The sequence below is a fragment of the Pipra filicauda genome, unplaced genomic scaffold (genome assembly GCF_003945595.2).
Source record: "Pipra filicauda isolate LSUMZ 115617 unplaced genomic scaffold, ASM394559v2 scaffold21_size4447388_pilon, whole genome shotgun sequence".
NCBI lineage: Eukaryota > Metazoa > Chordata > Aves > Passeriformes > Pipridae > Pipra > Pipra filicauda.
Window position 1 is genome coordinate 280,257 of NW_024104332.1, and position 21,380 is coordinate 301,636.

General features: G+C 45.0%; 1 protein-coding gene across 2 annotated transcripts in view; it reads left to right on the forward strand.

Moving 5' to 3' along the window:
* The first annotated feature begins 8,555 nt into the window (after positions 1–8,555).
* Positions 8,556–21,380, forward strand: part of FN1 (fibronectin 1) — a 52,559-nt gene continuing 39,734 nt past the window's right edge. For both annotated transcript variants that reach the window (XM_027735657.2, XM_027735652.2), the window contains exons 1-10: positions 8,556–8,738; positions 8,971–9,099; positions 10,574–10,711; positions 12,439–12,570; positions 12,696–12,833; positions 15,341–15,499; positions 16,897–17,097; positions 17,583–17,762; positions 19,280–19,456; positions 20,097–20,249. In XM_027735657.2, the coding sequence (XP_027591458.2) occupies positions 8,582–8,738; positions 8,971–9,099; positions 10,574–10,711; positions 12,439–12,570; positions 12,696–12,833; positions 15,341–15,499; positions 16,897–17,097; positions 17,583–17,762; positions 19,280–19,456; positions 20,097–20,249 (1,564 nt within the window). In that variant the 5' untranslated portion in view covers positions 8,556–8,581. The remainder of the gene's footprint in view (positions 8,739–8,970; positions 9,100–10,573; positions 10,712–12,438; positions 12,571–12,695; positions 12,834–15,340; positions 15,500–16,896; positions 17,098–17,582; positions 17,763–19,279; positions 19,457–20,096; positions 20,250–21,380) is intronic.

Genomic DNA, 21,380 nt, shown 5'->3' on the forward strand with positions numbered 1-21,380 from the left:
ACACAGAAATTAGGAGACCGAGCCTGCTCCCAAAGAAACCAAGGTCAGAAATGGTCTCATTTCAGCGGAACAAAGTCTAGTAGTAAAATTTCTGCCTTCCTCTCAAATATTAGTCTTCCTTTCCTTTTCTCCTCATGTGTCTGCCATAGCTCTCATCTCTCCAGCAGCTATGATCTACTGCCAAGATTTCCTCTCCTCTCCATGTAATTTATGGCCCTGTCATGCAGCTTATTCCTCCACACTTTCCCGGTGTGGATGCTGAGGATACCGAGGTATCTAAAAGCTGCTCACAGTGGAGGGACCGAGCACACGCCCACCTTTGTTGGGATGGCAGCCAAGGGAAATCAAACAGCAGAATTACTGCGGCAGGTAAAGCTGCACACTTCAATTAGGCTTTGCAGGGTCAGCATCTGAGCCTTTCAGCTGCAAAACCTCCCAGGAGCCAACAGCAGCAGGGAATTCAGGACACTGAGTGGCCTCCTGCCTAGCACTGCTTCCCCCAGCTGATCTATCTCCTTGCCAATGTTTCTGTGTTCCTGCAGGAGTCAGGGGCCTGAATGACACGGCCATATGGACTCAGGCACTAAGAAACTTAAATTGTGCTGTCTTTCAACAAGGCTCAGGCTCTCACGTCTCTTGGACCTGGCCTGTCAAACAATCTTAGGTCTCAAACGCAGGGAGGTAGATGTTCTTAGGCCAGTCTGAGCGCCAGGCACTTCAGAGGGGCTTAAACACTGATGCTCTAGAGCCCAAAGCTTGACTACAGAGCCATCTTACAACATTGGGAAAATAGTACTGATTTTCCTGGGACCCTTAGAATTCTCTTGTCTTAAATATTTCTTTCCCATGCACAGATTATCTATCTTCTATAAAAAAGGCCTATCAAAGATATGTCTCTCTCTTCCCCATTTATTTTCCATATGAGAAATGTGTCAGGCTACTTTATTTGATAGAGGGGAAAAAGAATAATTTTTAAAAGTTATATTTCAGGCAAATATTCCCTAAAGACATGAGATTTATACAGGCCCTTTGCAGCCTTCCATTTCCATGTCCCTGTGCACCACTGAAATAGAGCTGGAAAACAGGGAGAAGGAACTGTCTGTCAGGAGATAAATGCCATGTGTAACACTTATTTTCAATATTACATATGAAATTTCTGATTATAAGGTTATTGAAGCAACCTACTGTCAAAAACTTTCCCTTCATTTTACGTGCATGTAATCTTCACTTTACATTAATGCACTCTATGGAAAATGTGAATGCTGTTCCTGGAAAGTTAGTTGTGATCTCTTCCAGCATTGTGTATAAATCTGGAGAGTATAATCAAATGCAGAAGCAACGTATATCTCCAGACTCTGAAGCTTCTACCTTCACCTATAAATCTTTCAGATGTGTAATGGACAGAAAGTGGGTTTGTACTAGTGTAGCCAGATTAATGCCCTGATTTGATGAGACATATTTAGGTAATGTTTACTTCAATCTCTGCATGACCCGGCTAAGTAAAAATGTGCCTCCAATAAATAGAGCTGGCTTGGGACATATTCAATCAGTACAAACACCAGATGCATCATCAAGAGCTTTGGGATATTTGTTTTTAGCATATGACCACAAGATATGACGCAGCTTTGAAAAACTTCCTACTTCACTTAAAAATGATGCTCAGCTTTTTTGGTGTTACCAGAAGCTATCCTGGAAAACATAATGAGAAACTTTCCTCTCCAGATTGTGTCAAACTATTTAGGCTTTTTTTTTTCCTTTGAAAGAGGCTTTTTTCCCCCTCTGTTTCCATGTCTATGGAAATGCTAATCATTACCTTAGATCAACCTGCTAACAGGCCTAAATCCTGCTCCATTTAAGAAAAATGTGAATTTTATTGTTCAGTTCAACAGGCTGGACTGCAATCACCTTATTGTAAGGTAAGGGATTTAGCTTTCCATCCATTACATTCCTAAGTGCCTGCCTGGCCACTGCTCCTGTGTCATTAAAGGAGAGGTATAGCCAAGCAAGGGTAGATTAAACTACCCTTTGACCAGCAGTCAAAGGTGCTGGCTGGCCTTGAGAGGAGAGTTCTGCACGAGAAGAGATGTGTCTGAATCACCAGCTTTCCTGCAAAACACTTTGAAGCTTTAAATCAGTGTGTAAACGCTTGGAAGTAGTGAAATGGATTCCTGGAATATGAGCACGGCTCCTCGATTTGAGCAAACTGACTTGTTTTCACTTGTGATGTCCCAGTGGAAAACCTGTTGCAGCATCTCCAGCTCAGCCAACCATACAGACGTCATGGCTAAATCCTATCAGTGATAAAACATCCATTTGCACGAGAAACTCCTCTGGTGTGGCTGTGTCAGGAGAGATGGCAGAAGGAGTTATGTGAAATGGTCAGTGAAAACCACGTATAGTTACTTTTACTAGAATAATTCGTCATCTCAAGAACGAGGACACTGCAAACTCCATAAATGTTGTCAGAAAAGTAAATGAAGTACATGATGGCTGTTGGAAAAACATCAGCTCCAAATCTGTTAGATTTCATGGACTGACTGAAAATACGAACTCCAAGCCAGCCCAAGATGCAAAGAAACCCCAAAACCAGAACACAGAACAAAATCAAAAAATATATACAGACTATTATCAGTTTTGAGTGCCAGGAAAAAAAAAAGTCTAACCCACTGTAATCAACAGTTGAAAGTAAGGAATTAATTCAAGGGATTAATGGCAGAGCAGAAGTTCTCTGAATCAATATAAGAAGTCCTTTGCCATGAGGTTCAGCTTTCAACTGAAAATTAATCAAAGCACAACTAGGATGTAACGTAGCCACACCAAAAACAGTTAAGAAATGAGACATAGGACCAAGGTAGTTCCATTTCTCAGCCTGACTCTAGTTGGGGATTTTCAATGGAAGTGACTTGGGAGCTGAAAAATCTTAACAAAACCTATGCCTATATAGAACCAAAACTCTCCCTTGGCAAAGCTCCACCTACAAGGATCACACCTTTAAGGAGCCCTGACTTCAGACTAAATATGAGCTGACAGATTGACACAGAATGTAACTCCAGCCTGCTCTTCTAAAACTTCTTGCTAGAACTCATCTTCCACAAGGGGTTTGAATAAGTGAGAAACAGCCCTTCTGCCTTATTCTGGGCCTCTCTCTGGGCTGGATTCCCACTCATAGAAGAGAAAGAGTTGTGAAAGTCCCACAGGAGAAGTGACACTATTGCTGGGCCATAGAAACAGCCAAGTTAAAATAAATACATCAGAAACCAAGGAACATCTTGCTGGCCAGGAGAGCTGGGCTACCCAGAGGGTGGAAGGGAAGGAAGAAGAAAGTGAGAACACAGACAGGGAGAAGACTCAAGTTCTTCCCCAGAAGCTGGAAAGTAAAACAGGAGGCCAATGGGAACTTCTGGGCAGGGCTGAAAAACAAGTGAAAGTGAGAGATTCTCTCATCTCTGAGAGTGCAGCCAAAAAATCAGGTTACTAACTGTAAAAGAAGAAGAAAGAAAAAAAAACAAAAAGCAAATCCTTCCAGATTAGCAGAAAAGAACTGTCCACAGTCCTTGGCTCCATATAATGCTGGGTGGAAGGGGTAAGAAGGAAACAGGACAAACTGCAGCTTGGAGCCAAAATATTTTCCTTCTGGATGCTCCTGGCTTAGCTCAGCCCTTTGTGACTCTCAATTTCAACCCATTACACAGTCCACCATAATAATCATAATAAATGGCTGTTTGCTTGCTCAGTGTATTCAACTTCCTCACAGCAAGCCAAGCTCAACCCAGCACCAACATTTATTTCTGGATTTAAACCAGGCCTGCCTAAAATCAAACACAACTCAATGTGGTTTGCCATATTCACTGGGAGAGAATAAAAGGAATTGCACTCAAACACCAGAGTTTGTGGCCAAGTTCACCTCATGCTGCTGGTGGTGATATCACCATTATTTCACTTCGCTTTAGTACTTTTAAAACTGCTGTGGAAAAAGGGAGGGTTTCAACTCTGCTTCTGGGCTTTGAGGGAGATGCAAGTGATCCTAACAACATGGACATAACTAACTGTTGTCCTTTCATTAAAAGAAAAAACCCTCTATTACTCAAAAGTCAAATTATTGTTAGAAACCCATAATGACTAAATAAAAACAGCCACCAGAATCTGAGCAGGGCAGACATCAACTTGGGAGAACAGCCCTCAGGACAAACTAGTTCCAGCTCTGCCTAAAATAACATCTTTGGAGGGCTGGCCCCACCGTGCTTGGTGTTCCAAGCCAGGTCCCACAGTCCCATTTCAACAGGGTTTGTGACACATCCTGAAACACCAATTCACTCCCAGAGCTGCCCCGACAAGTTTCCAGAAGTGCCTCAGAACTTCCCCGGCAGGGCATCAGGATGGGAGTTCCAAAGGGTTTGGGGCAACATGAACAGGCTTCAGGCATCTGTGAAACATCTCAAAATGTGATGAAGAATGGGTTTTCAGCTATTTCAAGCTGGTGCTATTTCAGCTATTTTCAAGCTGAAGCTTCCCATCCAGAAGCTTCTCCTGGGAAGAAAGGACTGTCCCATGCCACTTGCCTGCTGATTCCTATTGTCATGAATCTCATGAGAATTCTCATTTTTCTTGCCAAGCTGGCATCAGGAAGCAGGGTAGGGTCTGTTTCCGTTCTTAAATCCCTTGTATGCGATGTAAACACCTCCTTAAAAATCAGGAAAATAAGCAAACAACCCAAAAGCCCCAAAAGAGCTCCTCTACCTGGATCAGAATGGAAATGTCTTTCCCCTTGCTTTCCAAAGCTGATTTCCCCCCCCAGTTTTGCAGGGAGTGGTTCACAAGGGTTAGACAGTACTGCAGACCCTAATGCCAAACAAGAGCTGTGGCTGTGAGCTTCTCGTGGCTGGCAAACTACAACAGTTCAGGTAGACCAAACTAAATACCAGAATCCACGGACAGCTAGAGAAAAGAAATGCGCTTTCCTGCGTCGGTGACACCAAACATTTCATTAGGAAGGACTAGGGGGGAGGGAGAAGAGAAGGGAATTTCCATTGAGAGTGCCAAAGATCTAATTAATGCCCTGTCACGAAGCATTTATACCCGATGAAATTCATTCCTGCTCTGAGAGCCGGCACAAAGTTACGTCTCACTGAAGCTGCAGTTCACCAGCAGAAGGAATGAATTTCCTTTAAAGAACGATGTTCCGGATTCCTGGACGAGACACTCAGCAGTGAATGGAGCACTGTGCAGTAGAGCCTCAGCAGCCTCGAAGTGAATTTTGCTGTGACCTAACAAAAACCACAGACTTGAAATTGTGATGATTCAGAAATTTTCAGCTCGCAACAGGAGTTCTTGCAAAATATTTGGGAACTGCAGGAAGCGTTTAATGGTATCCCTTTGTTAAGGAGAGGAATCCTGACCTCTTCTCTTTATGACTCTTGTTCCTTATAAGTGATAATTTTAGAAGGAGATGATTAAGCCCACGTGGCCTTTTTTCTAAGGTTCCTTCTAGAATAACAAGTGACCTGGCGTGGTCCTTTCTGTACTGATTCATCTTCCCTCTTTGCTGTTGGAATTTGCAGAGGAATGGCTACGGGGACAGACCATGCTCCCAGTCATACGTGTGGCTCCCCACGAGCGTGTGCAGTAAAGGAAATCAAGTCGACCCAGTGGAGAGGTTTATCTGCAGAGCAATTCAATGGAGCAACAAAAGTCAGGAGAACCTTATAAGGGCATGTGCCTTTCCTAGCCAAGAGCCAAAAAGGTAGGATTTCAGTAGGAAAAAAATCTGAATAGACCAAGAATATGAATCAGAATAGCCATGGCTAAAGCAGAGGTTTGGGACATTCCTAATCCTTATTTGGATGAGGAAACCATGGATGGGTGGTTTATGAATTCAAACTGATGTCATCTGAAGGAAGACTTCAGGTGACTCTTCCTTTCATTTCCTGTTGGCTCGAGGGATGCACTGACAGCAGGACAGACAAGGAGTTCCATCCATTTCCCAAAATAAATAAGAGACATCTCACAAAGGCTAACAGCATGCAATATAAAAATTACTGCATGTTTGTGTCAGAATTACTGTCAGAGATTCCTTTAGAAGTGAAACCAGGCTGCTCTAAATTGTCTTGAAATACGACTCCTAAGACTCTTTCTGGCTACTAATAAATGATGGTTATGCAAGAAACTAATTTGAAAATCATTGAAAATTGTAATTTTGTTTTGTGTGCTTCCAGTAATGTTTTCTTAAACAAGAATCTTACATTTGTCCCTGTATTTGTGTAACTAATGCTGTGGAGAGAATTAGACGCAGTGACACGCCTGCTAACACTGTCTTTTCTCATTCAGTTTTCAGACTGAATTCCATTTTCAGTTTTGTGTAAATACTTATACTGCCCTTGAAGACCTCAGTGCAGTGCAAAATGACATGAACAGGACTCAAAGCAGACAGAAATGAGGTCATTGTTGATAATTTAACCTTCATGGGGAAGACACCTGGGATACGAACCTTTTAAATGCCATTTGCAAACAGTCACTAAAAGCAGAGGTTTCTTCCTCATGTTTGCTTATTCCACCACAGCCTGTTCCTTATGGATTACCTGTACTTAGCATTTACATTTAAGTAGGTTTTCCCTGGCAAATTTGATATATCCTAATCCTCTTGTCCTTGAAGACTTCTCATTACCCTTTCCATGTCAATTGAGCTCAATTAGCAGCCAGTAGCAGCAGTAGGACCTGTTCACATACTCACTGGATCTCTACACAGTAACTGGAAAAATGACCTCAAATTGCCTCCTCACTGCACATATATGTTTCCTGGGAGGAAAACTCTTCTTTTCCAATGATTTCCACGTGGTAAGGCTTCCTTTGGAGCAGGCAAGACAAAGTACATCCAACGGGTCACATAGAAACATTTTCTGACAATGTGCTTTTCACCTGGCTTTTATCAGAGAATTCCAGCTATGTTGTGAGCTGGAATGTGAGGCTGACGCTTCATATCTCGGGTCTCAGAAAAGCGGGAACACTTTCTGAAAGCAGGTTCTCATTTCAAGAAACTGGGTGTTTGCTAGTTTATGATGACGTGTCCTCCCTCAAAAGCTAATGCTTCCTCTCACTGTGGCCACCTTAGTACTGTGATTATTTTGAGGGATATCGTGTGTCCAGTAACTCAAAAGGAAAAAAAAATGAAAAAAAAAAAAGCAGCGCAGTGGATCTAAAAATAAAAATTAGGAAAGGTGGGAATTAGCTCACCACAGCTCACTTCAATTGCCAGGTCAGGTTTCAATTTCCAGTAAGTTTTCATCAGGGAAGCTTGTGTTAATGTATCTGTGGGCACTCCTCACACAGAGGAAAAGAAATGTCTTTGCAAACAGACACCTGACGTCACAACTCCGTGCTTTCCTGGAACAGAGCTCGTGCTGGATCCACACTCTGCCTGCTGTAACAGTCTGCATCCCCTGTGAGATACTACTGCTTGCATTCCAGTAAAGATGACACGGTGGGTTTGCAGTGAGTGGAACCAACAACTTGTTGGTGCCTAACATGCTGAAGAACTCTTATGGAGACCTGTGAAAGGTCAGCTTAAGATGTCTCGATATACTGTCAACTACTTCACACTTGGGTTTTTCTGAAGAGTTGCTTTAATACATCAGGAACCACAGCAGAGTTTTCAGATTAGTCATTCCTTTGCCAAGACAGAGTGTTCTAGAGAGGCATGAAAGTGGTCAGCAACACAACCTTCCTGTATGATCTGAACTTAGTGCTGGTCCAGGTGCTGCACCAGAATGGGACGTGCACTGTGCTTTGCTCAGTGGCAGCTTGAGAGCCACAATTACTGTGCACACTCTCTGCTTTGCTGCATTCCTTCTAACTAGGGAAAAGAGAGCCCCCCCAAAGCAGCAGAGATGGCTATGGGAAGAAGACAGATGGAAGAGGTTGACAAAATTTGCATACAGCAGAGCTACATTAGCTCAACACACTGAAGAACCTTTCTACATAATAAAGGTTCAACACCTAGCATTTCTTTTTTCACTTTTCTTTTGTTCTCAAAGTTGACTTTGAGTTTGACAGCAAGAAATAAAGTCAGAGAAAGAGGGTATTAAATTCATTTTGAATGGAATGCAATTGCACTGTTCTTTCCAAGTGAGGTGTGAAAGCTTTTAACCTTGAGTCCCCAGCAGTAGATAAAACATCACTCAGGTTTCTATTTCCAACCCGTATGTTACACCTCACCTTCTGCCCTGTGCAGAACATTATTCCTCCTGCACGGAGCAGTATCCGCTTACAGGCAGTGCTGCTCAGAGGAAAAAAGAAAAGTTTGCCTCTCCTTCCCCCCCAAAAAAGGCCATTTTGTTCAGCCAGATGTTGTACAAAATGGCACGGCCGCTCTGCTCGAGGGGGGACGGGCCTCCCACCCCGGCGAGCCCGGCGGGGCGGTGGCGGCCCCCGCCCGGCCCCCGGCGGCGCCGAGGCCAATGGGCGGCGGGGCGGCGGCGGCCGCCTCCCCCCGCCCAGCCCGCCCTATATAGCGCCCGGGCGGCGCCGCCGTCCCGTCCGTCGGGCTGTCCGTGCCGAGCCGAGCCGTGCCGAGCCCAGCCGTGCCAGGATGCCGGGCCGCACCGTGTGGCGGCTGGCGCTGCTCGCCCTCTGCCTGGGGGCCGCGGCGGCGGGGGGACATCGCCGCGGAGCCGGCGGCAAGAGCCGGCGGCAGGCGCAGACCCAAACCACGTCGGTGCCGCAGGGCACCCCCGCGCAGGGCAAGCGTGAGTACCGCCCGCGGGCAGGGCAGGGCGCGGGCCGTGCCACGGGAGCTCCGGTGGCCCCGGGGGGCTTCGTGTGCCCCCCGCGCTCGCCCTGGGTCGCCCCTCGGCTCGGCGGGACCCGCACACGTGTGCGCTCCGCGCCCCTTCCCTCCCGGCTGCTGCCCTCGGTAACGCCGAACTTTGCCTTCTCTTCCCCCTCTGCATCTCCCTCCTCCTCCTCCTGTCCCTCCAGAGACCTGCTATGACAATGGAAGGTACTATCAGATAAACCAGCAGTGGGAGCGCACCTACCTGGGAAACACGCTGGTCTGTACCTGCTACGGTGGGAGCCGAGGGTTCAACTGCGAGAGCAAGCCCGAACGTAAGTTGGTGGCCCCTTTTGTCTGCATCGAGACCCCGGCGTGGCTTTTGGTGCCGAGTAAGCTAAGCCTTGTACGAGTTAGAGCTGGCAGGCTGGGTTTTCCGCTGAAGTTTGGTGCTTAGGGTCAGTAATGGGATCTACACTCAATTACACTGAAGATCTGGCTTGGGATTTTAAGAAATGCTTTTCATTAGTGATGGGCCTGCCACCAGAATCCTGAGCCAAACATCACTCATCTCTGTGGAGGATTGGATCTAAACATTAATTCTGGAGCCAAACCTCTTCTTTATAATGAACTGAACTGACTCCTGGACTCGCACGGGGAAGTTCAAATCTGGAGTCACTTTGCAGCTCTGGCTCTGCGCTGTTTGATTGCTTCACCCCAACTTTTCATAGCTGTGCGGTGTCGTCAGCTTGTTTAAAAATATTTCAACTTACAACTTTCCACAGCCCCCCGGCGGTGCTGTGAGCTTTCTATAATTGAGTGTAAAATGAGATTGTTTAGTCTGTGCAGAAAAAGTTTAGGTAACAGAAAGAAGTTGAAATGCGAGGTCTGCTGGAGGATGCGTCTCTCCAGGGTACAGTGTAGTTCAGATTGTCAGATGCAATCTATCTGTACTTATTGGTCTGAAGCCACTGGCTTGCCTTAATTCCTTTATGCTGCTCTGGAGATAGAAGAGAGAGAAACTGGTTCCTGGCTGATAGTGTTCACGTAAGACAGATGGGAGCGTCCCAGCCATCTGTTTTGCAAGGCTCGTGTGCTGCCTGCCTCAGGGCTGGAGTATTTTAAGGAGTACTCAATCTCCTTGCTCCTCCATAAAAGGGGATTCAATCTACCTTTCCTTCTCCTGCAGAGATTCCCAAGTTTTAGAGTTTCAAAGTCCAATAGCAAGTTTGTCTTTATGATACGGTGAACTTTATCTGTCCAGTAGTGAAGAAAGTTGGGCTGTTGCAGATCTTGAGTCTGGTGGCAGCACTGACATTCTGTAGTCACTCATGCACGAGTGTGAACAATTCACAAGTAGTGAACTTTGCTGTTGACTTTGGTGGGACTGCTGCAGAATTTGGGATTAATACAGTCAGTTTTTGCCAAGTCAGAACAAAGAGGATTAACATGACAAAGCACACAGCTTCCAGGGGATGTTTGCTCCCTCCTGTCTTCTGTACTGTTGGCTTCAAACAGCTGGGATTGATCCTTTCAGGCATTCCTGTGATGTGCCATGCAGCAACTTCTGGCTCACTGGGGGAGGGAAGAAGAGGTTATTCAGCATCATGGGGACCTCGAGGAGGCAAATTTCACCCAATTTCCTCTGTGCTGCTTCATCCCAGGAAGAAAAAGGAAACTGATAGGTGTTTTTCCTCAGGAAAAAAAGGAATATCTGTGTGTGGAGGCGAGGAATGTGTGTTGCTGTTGACTGTACATGTTACTGGTGTGGTTACATGAAGTTGATTTTTTTTTTTCCCCCCCTTAAAGCTGAAGAAACTTGCTTTGACAAATACACGGGATCCACTTACCGGGTAGGGGAGACCTATGAGCGCCCCAAGGACTCCATGATCTGGGACTGTACTTGCATTGGAGCTGGACGTGGGAGAATCAGCTGCACCATTGCCAGTATGTAACTAAAAGCCTATTACTAGAGCTATTGTTCCTTGGTGTCATATTTTCCAGAGCAATTTACGCAATATTCCCAATGCCTATTAGCTGGAAAGTTGCAGGGGAGGTTGATCCAAAGCCCACCAAAATTTTGGAGTTGAAAGTCCTTGCCCCATGTACATACACTTGCACAAGCAAATTCGTCTTTTAAAAGGTCAAGTGCTATGTGTAAAAACATAGGCCAAATTTTACTCTTAGTGTCCAGTACATTTACTACATTTACTACATTTACTACATACAAGAGTGTGTTGCATCTTCACAGACACACCTTTGAAAGTAGTTTTTCTGACTGGAAAAAAGAATGAGGGTCTGCTCTGTAGCTAGTGAGTCAAAATAACGCCATCAGCATTAATGGGACTACTCAGAATAAATGATAATAAAAAAATGCCACCTGAGAGTCAGTCCTCCATCCTCCAAAAATGTCATCCAACACTTATCCATAAGGGAATGGGAATTGGATATCCAGACAGCAGCTTAATGTGTTTCTGCAACTCCTTTTTCACTACCCTGAGCCATACTTTCCTTTTGATCTCGCCTTACTTCCCTTGGTCCTTTCTCCCCAGCTCCCCTTTCACGTCTCTGTCTGGAAATCCTTTCCTTATTGAGTCACTGAATTGTTCACAATTTCCCTTCAGTTCATAATTACACTTTCTACAAGCACAGATGAAGATCACTGTCAGGACTTCTAGACTGAGATTTCAAAGTCTCTGAGGCACCTTTTGAGAAAAGTCTTGTTCTTAAAAGTATCCAGTTTCTTGTTTAAGACACACATACTGATCCTATAATAGTGTTGCCACAGAGGACTCGAAAAACCAGCCATCATTGTAGCATGGGAAAAAAAATAATGCGTTGAATCTAACAAGTAGAGTGGAGCCCTTCTGAATTTAATGGCGTTTTATTGAGCAGGGATGATAAGTGTTGTAAGAAAAGAAAGAGTCAGTAAGGAAATTGCAAACAAAAGAGCAGTCTTGTTTCCTCATCATCAGCCTGGTTTAGAGCTCACTGGAGAGTCTCGCTGACTGCAACTGGCTTTGAATCAATCTTCAGAGCTCCTAGATTCCCTGCTTTCATAAATGAGCCCACAGAACATTTTAGTGGCTCCTAATAAAGGATGGGATGTGGGTTTTTTCCTTTTTTTTTTTTTTTATTCATTTCCATGGAAGAAGACCCTGTGTTTGCAAATGGCCCTCACTGTGTTTCCCTCCCTCACACCAAGCACCTCCTTATACTCCACATGACGGCCTGGCCACCATGTCCCTCATGGATGGCCACAGAGAAGCCCGAGTGGCATCACTGCTAATAAGATGGAGGCAAACCCTTCCTCACCAACCCTCAGCCTGAGAGGGGGATGTGAGGGAGAAACAGCACCTCCTCAGGTCCCAACATTCCCCTTTCACCAGCCAGGTCTCGGCTGTGGTTTGGAACATGGAGGGGGTTAGCTGAAAGGAGGGAACAGGGTCTGGGAGGCAAAGAAAATGGCGGTGCCTGTGGAAAATGGCGAGCGCCATTTTATAGGGTGATAGAGGAGGCAGCCACAGCCTGTCCACCTCCTTCTCTTCACTGCCCCACTCCTTCTCCTTGCCTCCCTCCAGCCCAGCTGCCCCTGGCCAGGTGACCCTTACCTTGTCACTGCCATGCTGTCCCTGGTGTGTCCCTCACCTCAGCTCCCCTCTCTCCCTCCACAGATCGCTGCCATGAGGGTGGCCAGTCCTACAAGATCGGCGATACCTGGCGCCGGCCCCACGAGACGGGCGGATACATGTTGGAGTGTGTGTGCCTGGGCAATGGGAAGGGCGAGTGGACCTGCAAGCCTGTGGGTGAGTGGCTGCTCCTTCCTTCTCCCTCAGCACAGTCAGGGTGGCACCTTCCTCCTTGTCTTCCCTGAGGCATCCCCATGCGGGAATGCCCTGGGTGGGCTCTGATCCCTCCTTCCCTCTCATAGCTGAGCGATGCTACGACAACACGGCCGGGACATCCTATGTGGTAGGAGAGACCTGGGAGAAGCCCTACCAGGGCTGGATGATGGTGGACTGCACCTGCCTGGGTGAGGGCAGTGGCCGCATCACCTGCACCTCCAGAAGTAAGTGCCAGCCTGGCAACTGCCAGCTGCTCCGTTTTATTTATTTATTTTTCATTTATTTTCTTATTTATTTTTGTCCTGCTAGCTTTGTCTGCCCTGTGCAAGTGACAGTAGTTCTAGGGGGATGGCCACCCCCTGAGAAGTGGCAGGAAACAGACCCTTCTGGGGGCAGAGGGGAGTGTGTGGTGCCCCACTCACCATTTGGAGTCTGGGAATATACCCCAGAGCTGATGATCAGTGCTGGTGACAGGGTGGCTGGATTATTTGGGCGTTTAATCTCATTTAGAGGGAAATGTTTAAGGAACGTGTGTGTCAGCTGAGTCGCAGTCAGGCATCTCCCAGGAAGTTGGGCGAACCACAAAATGGCAGAGGGTTTACCTGTTAGCTCCATTTCTGTGTTTTTAAGGAGCCTCCTGAGGGACAATTAGGTGCTTTTAAAGATTCCGTTCCTGTTCCATCAGCACAATCTGCCAGATTAAAATAGTGTATTTTTTTTCTCTGTTACTGTTTGATTCGTGTTAGCTAAACCAGGGTTTGTTTTGTCTGCCCTAACCTTTCATCTGTCAGTTCTCCTCCCTCCCCTGTTTGCAGCACAGGTGATTCCCGCCCCCCCCCCACTTTTTGCATCACTGAGGAACATTACTGTAAATATTCCACTATATTTGTATTTGCAAAGCAAACAGGGCTTTTAAAATCCCAAATCTTGCTTGTTTATTGACCTTCTGTTCCAGTTCTGTTAGGAGCAAGCTCTGTAGCGGAGCTATCTCTGTTTTATACCAGTTGTCTCAAGAAAATTTAACTTTGTACCTTATACCTTGGTTATGCAAAGTTTGAGAAACTCCTCTGTAGCCTTTCAATTGCCTCATATTCAGTTGCCTCAAGGTATACAAATAATGGCTTTCTGCTGATAGAAACAGCAGACCTGTAAAGAACTAAAACACTGAGGAGGATTGGGATTAATACTGAAGATCTGGAGAGACTTGGTCGAGAAATAAGCTATAAAAATCAAACCAGCCTTGACAATATTAAATCTGTTAAAAACACATGGGGAAAAAAATCGTTACCTGTCAAATGGGAATGAATAAAACAGAGTGTGTTGTTTGTGAATTTTGGAGAAGTTATTATTACTAATAAAATGTATTTGGCAGTAGCTTTCTTCCCATAACTCAGGTCTGCCCTGTTGTATTGTAGTGGAAATTGCAGTATAATGACCTGTTCATTTTTCATTTTGTTTTCCAATTGCAATCAAATAGAGAAATTCAAATTTATGTGTGTAAAATAATACCTGTAGCCCACAAAGTGTCATTACACTTCAGTGTATGCTGCTGCTGTTTATCTTTTATGGCCAGCATTTTCCAGAATCACAGCTGGTTTCTTGGAAGACATTTCAGCTTTTCATTGTCTAACTTGAGAAGAGTGTCCTTAAGACAGGTTTTTTTTCACATTTGCTAAATGACATCATGAGGAATATCTGAATAAATGAAATTGGTGAGGAATATCTTACCAATTTACCATTCTTCTGGCAAAAACTCAATTTTTGGTCACTTTAGCACTGCAAATTACTAACATATTTTCTACATTCGTATTCTGTCCTGTGTGCTCTCTCAGCAATCTGGCTTAATGCATATGTCCTTCCACAGTTCTTCATAAATCCATGTTCATTGATCCATGATTATATTTGAGCCACTGTATCAAGTTTCCCTTGAACGAGTAGGTAAAATGTTGTAATGGAAGAAGAACTAGTTAATCCATGTGGATCTGGCATCCAGACAAAAGTAGTTTGTTACGCTGTCCTTTGAACCCATTTACTCAATTCATTGGAGGCTGTGGGCTATTAGAGACAACAGGAAGATTTAGGAAGTCTGGTATTCTGGTGTGGCATGAGCTGCTTATATTAACCTTACTTCAGCTTCATGCATACTTCTTTTGGAAGAAATGGAATTTAACATACTGCCCTCAAACAGGTTTTAGTTTCTTCCAGCTGAAAGAGAGCCCTGAACTATGTATAGTATGAAATGACCCAGCTGAAACACTTCTGTGTTCAAAAACAACAACACAAAAAGGAAGAATACAAAGACATGAAAACAAGTTTAGGCTTTAAAGGTGTATGCTAGACAGAACAGGTTTAAAATGGCTTTTAAATAACTATCAGGAATGTTTTCAATATAGTACATGGTTTTTCACATTGATTTTGAACACAGCTTACCATGTTCTCACTGGGAATGTTATGATGCTCATTTTGACAATGACTACAAAGTGAAAGTGCAGTTCTGGAAATAAATGGGAAATTTCCCCTAGGCTAAAGCGCCAGGATTTTCAGATGCTCTCAGCCTGTGCAGTTTAGAGCAGGCTTTAGTGCATCAAGAGCTTGCAATAGAGGGCTACAGAAAATGTGGTGGGTTTTTATAAACTCCCTCTCATTTGATAGTGTTGGTGGTTCGGTGCCAGAAACTGCCTGGTGACTCCATCCCGTGCAGACACAGCTAACAGGCACGTTCCTTACACAGATCGGTGCAATGACCATGACACCAAGACTTCCTACAGAATTGGAGACAACTGGAGCAAGAAGGATAACCGTGGAAACCTGCTTCAGTGCGTCTGCACCGGGAACGGCAGAGGGGAATGGAAATGCGAAAGACACACGTCCCTGCACACAACCAGCACTGGTAGGTGGGGCATCATGGCATGTAACGTAGGGAAAGGGACGGGGAATGGCACCTTTTGAATGGCTAGGACCTGGAGCTGAGTTGTTCCATCCTAATTTAGGTATGTAATTGTCTGGAAAAGGTCAGTAACAAAGAGGATCAGAGTTCAGGAGATGCTCCTTGTTTGTGTGTGTGGAGACAAGATTAATTCTTACCGTGTTTTTGTGCACAAATGGGTCTTGCACGTGCAGATGGGATTCCCTGCACGATCACAGTGCAGTAAATCACAGCTAGGGCCCTGCATCCACGGGAACTGTCTTTGTCTTGGAAGCATGGCACTCCAAGTTAATATTTGAACTTTATGTATTCGCCTCAGGGTAGCTTTCCTGAAATGTCTTTAATTTAAATCCCAGAGACCATCTGGTTTCTTTGACATGATAAATACACCTACTAATGACTGAGCTTTAAAAACCAAAAAATGTCAAGGAATGTATACAATGCTATTTGATACATGTACATGAGATAGTTTGTAATTTTGGTATGAAATATTACCTAGTTTATAGATAGCATATTTTTTGTGCCCAAGGTTTAAGTGTTCAGCTTCTAAATTCTTTTTTTTGTCATTTTAAGTATCTAGGTTTCTTATCAGTGACTGCAGTGTAAGACTCCTTTTTTCCTGCAATACCTGCACTAAATTTCTCTTGGTAAATGACCTTTAGCTGTTTGGTACCTGCAGGTTAACTTCAGACTCTCCTAAGGTCTAAACTTCACAATGCACAACTCTTCAAGGGTGCCAGTGTTTTGTTTCCATTATTATTTCCCCTATTCCAGCAGAGCTGAATTTGTGGAGGTTCCTGTGGGAATCATTAACAAAAATTTACATGATGTAGACAACAGGCCTCTTTGACTAAAAGTTTTTGGCATGTTATTTGTAATAATAGTGAGAGACAAAGCTTAAAAATTCCAGAGTAAATGAATACATTTGTAGTTTGGGTTTTTTTTCAATGAAAAATTCAAAATTAATCCTTTTTGCCTTACCTTCCTACTTTCATGGCAATTTTTTTTGTCTTGTCATTGATCTAGGTTTTTCTATTTTACATTTCCTTCAGCTCAATTTTTTTTTTTTCCCAAAAATAAAAGGCTTCTAAACAATTCCTGGGAAAAGCAGTTTCTAAATCCTCTCTGAGGCCACTCCACAGTGTTGGAAACTAGAGGCTATCATTGACAGAAAGGGGAGTCATTCTTCTAATTTTGAAGTTTGCTAAGTGGAATAATTAGAATGTGTCTCGGGACACCGAGAGAGTTGTGCCTTCCATTTGACGGAGTGCCTGAGGTTTTTTTTTACCCCAGCGTTTAACTGAAGCGTTCTGCTCCGCAGCTTTACATCCCACATCTCCCTTCTCTCCCGTGTCCTGCAGGGTCTGGCTCTCCCAGCTTCACGAACGTGCAGACCGCGCTGTACCAGCCCCAGCCCCAGCAGCCACAACCTCAGCCCTACGGGCAGTGCATCACTGACAACGGGGTGGTCTACTCTGTGGGGATGCAGTGGCTCAAGACACAGGGCAGCCAGCAAATGCTCTGCACCTGCCTGGGCAACGGAGTCAGCTGCCAGGAGATAGGTACGACTTTGTGTTTGGAGCCTGTCCAGCCCAGTGAGGGCTTTAGGACTGCCCCGTGGCTTAATTTTGAAGTAGACTCTTTTGTGTGTATATTAGAAATGCCATCGGAAGAAATACTGGAGAAAGGTGCAAGGGGTGAAGAAATGGTTGATTTGGTTATCTAAAGCCTGGTTCTCCAGGGCAGTAATGTTTCCCATTGAGTTATATATAACTTTCTGAGGGAAAACAGAGCCCTTGGGAAGCAGCATTAATAACTTTATTCAAATGGAGCTGCAATAATATATGTTCAGAAAAGAATGTAAAAGAATGACACAGCTGTGGGGTTAAGTTGTCTGTTGGTGTGTGTTGGCCCAGGTCCATGGCAGTCAGTGTGGGTTCCCAGCAGCCAGTGACTTGGCCTAGAGGGGCTGTTGCTGTTTTAGAGCCCTGAGATTTGGGGATTACTTTAAACCAGAATCTAATGCTGTGATTTGCTTGTTTTAAAGCTGTGACCCAGACGTATGGTGGCAATTCTGATGGAGAGCCCTGTGTTCTGCCTTTCACCTACGATGGAAGGACCTTCTATTCCTGCACCACCGAAGGCCGCACAGATGGGCACCTCTGGTGCAGCACCACTTCCAACTTCGAGCAGGACAGGAGATACTCCTTCTGCACTGAGCAGAATGGTAAGTGCTTCTCAGAGGATCTTCACATGCACGTGACCCTTGTGTAGAGATGGAGGAAGGAGCAGAGAAAATAGGAACAGGCTGCCTGACCCATTCCAGCAGTCTGGAGGGACTCTGTGCATGCCTCACAGCAGGGCAGTGCTGTGAATGAAGGCTGCCTGATGACAGAGCACTTGTGTGCTCTTGGCATCTTTGGAGGGTGGTCAGGGTGCTACAGATGTACCTTTTGAGTCCTGTTCTCTCTTCTCTGAGCTGACCTTAGAACGGGAGTACCTGGTCAGGGTGGAGCTTTGGTCTAAAGGACTTTGGCTTTGTTTGAATGACTTGCTTAGGGCAATGCCCATATTAGGCTGTGAAGAGGAGGATAACCATGGAGTACAGTCTGTGCAGTCCTGTCACTCCCTCCATCCTGGCTATCTAGCCAGGCTGCCATATATAGCAGTGATCTTAATGTGATTTGTGGTCTCTGATCAAGAGCTGGGGCATGACTAATGCAGCAGCATTCCCTCTTGCCTGTGCATGGTCAGCGTTCCCTTCCCAACACAGAACTACCTGTGTGGTTGCACTTCCTGGAAAGCCTGTCAGGCATCCATGGAACAGTGTCCAGGCAGCTTCTCTGGGGTCTGCCCCGGGACAGAATTTTTCATGTTGCCACATGAAAATGCTGCTGCTTATACTGCACAGTCCTTTTTTTTAAAAATTCTGTTCTGCTTCAGTTGTTTGTTTTTTTTTTCCTGATAAAAGTCAGGCCTTTCTCTGCAGCACATATAATATTCTTTGTTTTTTTAAAAAAACAAACAAACCACCCAAACAATGAAAACCCAAAAATCACTGTCTCTGTCCACACACAAAAAACTCTGTCCACATACACATACTTGTTTTAGTGAGGCTGCTTGTGGTACACTGTGGGAGAAGAGAAATGTCAATATAGAAAGACCTCAGTAAATGCCTCCTTGTTTCCCGTTATTTGTAAAGCAGAGTTGCCCAAGAGGTGATTAGTTCAGGTAGATTACAGCCCTCTTTCCACTGCTGCTTGCAAAACATGAAGCTTCCAGCCTGCAGAGAGGTTTTGGCTTGTCCTGTTGTACATAACTGAACTGTAACCCTTCCCTGAGGGCAGAGATTTTCCTCAGAGCCCAAGGGAAATAGCCTCAGTGAGGTAATACAGGTATGCTGGGAACTGTGAGTTCATTTCATTTCCTAGGCCTTGGGATAAAGCGTCTGCAAAGCTGCTTCCCAAACACAGTAAGCTTTGGTTTTCCCTGGTCCCCAGGAATTCCCATGGCTGACTCTGCAGCTCCTTCCGAAGCAATGCTTGAACTGAACTGACCTTGTGCAAGGCTTATGTTTCCAGATCTGAATTAATTAAAGCCAAGAAAAGAGGCCTGTGGATAATACACAGGGCGCACGTGGGAAAAAATAGTGCTGGTGGCTTTTTTTTTTCCCAAGCTCTCCTATGCCTGCGAGGGGAGAGTGCAGGCCTCGTCTGCAGCTGTTTTCTTTTCCCTTTTGTACAGTTCTGGTGCAAACACGGGGTGGCAACTCCAATGGTGCTCTGTGCCACTTCCCCTTCCTGTACAACAACCGCAACTACACCGACTGCACGTCGGAGGGACGGAGGGACAACATGAAGTGGTGTGGGACCACCGAGAACTACGACGCCGACCAGAAGTTTGGGTTCTGCCCCATGGCTGGTAAGGCTGAGAGCCACAAAGGGATTGGACTGCAGTGCTTTGTGCAAGTGAGGTTTTTGTCTGGCATCTGTCAAAGCTTTTCCCTCACATCTCACCACTTCCTCTTGCCTGACCTGTGGTTAGGAGTAAGTCTGGAATTATAATATCGATGTAATAATGTCAAAAGGCTGTGGTCTATTCTGACCCTCCATGCTCATCTCCATGATGTCAGCAGGGGACATGTGAGAGGGAATGTGACTACCAATTCTGAAATGAAAGGCCTTTGGTAACTGATGTAATGTAGAATCTGAGTCCTTAAACAGCTTGTGGAACACATAGGTCTTCAAATGGCTGAGTTCTTAGGAAGGCATGTGTGGAACAAGAACTGATTCTTTCACATGGCACCCCTTGGACATGGTACAGGAGCTATTTCTAGTAGCTTCCAAATAAGAATTAAGATGAATCAGGAGTCTCCTGCAAGGAGTCTCCACTTAGACACTGTCATCACCCAGCTATTCCATATTGAGAGGATACCTAAAGCTTCCTTGTTAAGATGCAGAAACCACTACATGGTGTGAAGGGGCATTGCAGATGGTCTCAGCCCTCAAGATCTTGTTAATTCTTGCCATGTAAAGTATCCTGTTGCTTTCTTCTCACCCAGCCCATGAAGAAATCTGCACGACCAATGATGGTGTCATGTACCGTGTTGGGGACCAGTGGGACAAGCAGCACGACATGGGCCATATGATGAGATGTACTTGTGTTGGAAACGGCCGTGGAGAGTGGACCTGCATTGCCTATTCCCAGCTCAGAGGTACTGACTTGCACGATGGTATCACCACTTTAGTCTAAGGGAGGTGGTGGGAGAAATGGGTATTCTTTTCCATCGTTCTGAGTTTGAGCCCTTGCTCAAGAACTGTGTATTATCAAGCTTCTCTTTTGAGAAGGAAGGGAATTAGAGGAGCTGTGAAATTCCTGCTGTGTTTATGCACTGGAAAAGTAAATTCCAACCTTTGCAGACTAGCAAGCAGAGACAGACCTTGATTAGCTTGATCAGTAGATATTCCTTCCTTCTTTTGTCTACATTTAAGAATTGGTATTGCTGTGACTTTATGGAGAGCTCAGTAGAAGCACCTCCCCCTTTCAAGAACAGACAAAACTCCAGACTAGTCTGAAGTTTGAATGCAGAGCCGTTCTGTTTTATTGTTCTGCCGTGAAATTTTCAATTCCTTTGTGCTAGATTAGCCCTTTGCTGGCTAATCTGTATGAAAAGTTGACAGGAAAGCACTGAGATTGCTCTTATTTACTTATTTGTATGAGTGGTCCAAGTGGAGAAGTGCTTAAGCAGTACCAAAAAAAGAAGACTTAAAGCACAGACATTTGATCATCCTACAGCTAGCTCACAGCATTGGCTTCATGTCTGGAAAAGGCAGGGGGGTTGCTGTCAAACAGCCAAGAAAGGACTCTTAACACCACTGCTGAAATGGGATATAATTTATAGGGAAAGGCTCACCCAAGGGCTTTGGAAGGGATTTTTTAAATGTGTTTCCTTCAGAACAGTGGGAAAGGCACTGCTCAAAGTTCTGGTCTGTGGAACTCCTTTTTCCACTTATGCAGCTGGTCCTCTGCAGTTTCATTCTGGAGTTAAAGGGGTCTTTCTTGATGAGGAGAGTAGAGATGCTTTGTTTTTTCAAGAGGCAAAGGTTATCTAAGTAGAGCTGTTTAAACACAGCAGCCAGACCTTGGTGCCCGCAGGAGAGTCTGGGCACTCCTTGGTTTATCCTGATGCTGTGCCCATGGTGTGGGAAAGTATGATGGGGAATGAAAGGCTGGAGTCACTTCCCCAAGGACAGATGGTCTGGGATTGACTCCGGAACTGAACTTGGGTCTCTTGGGTCCCTGTTAACAAAACAACATACTTCTGGGGTGGTTTTCATGTTTATTT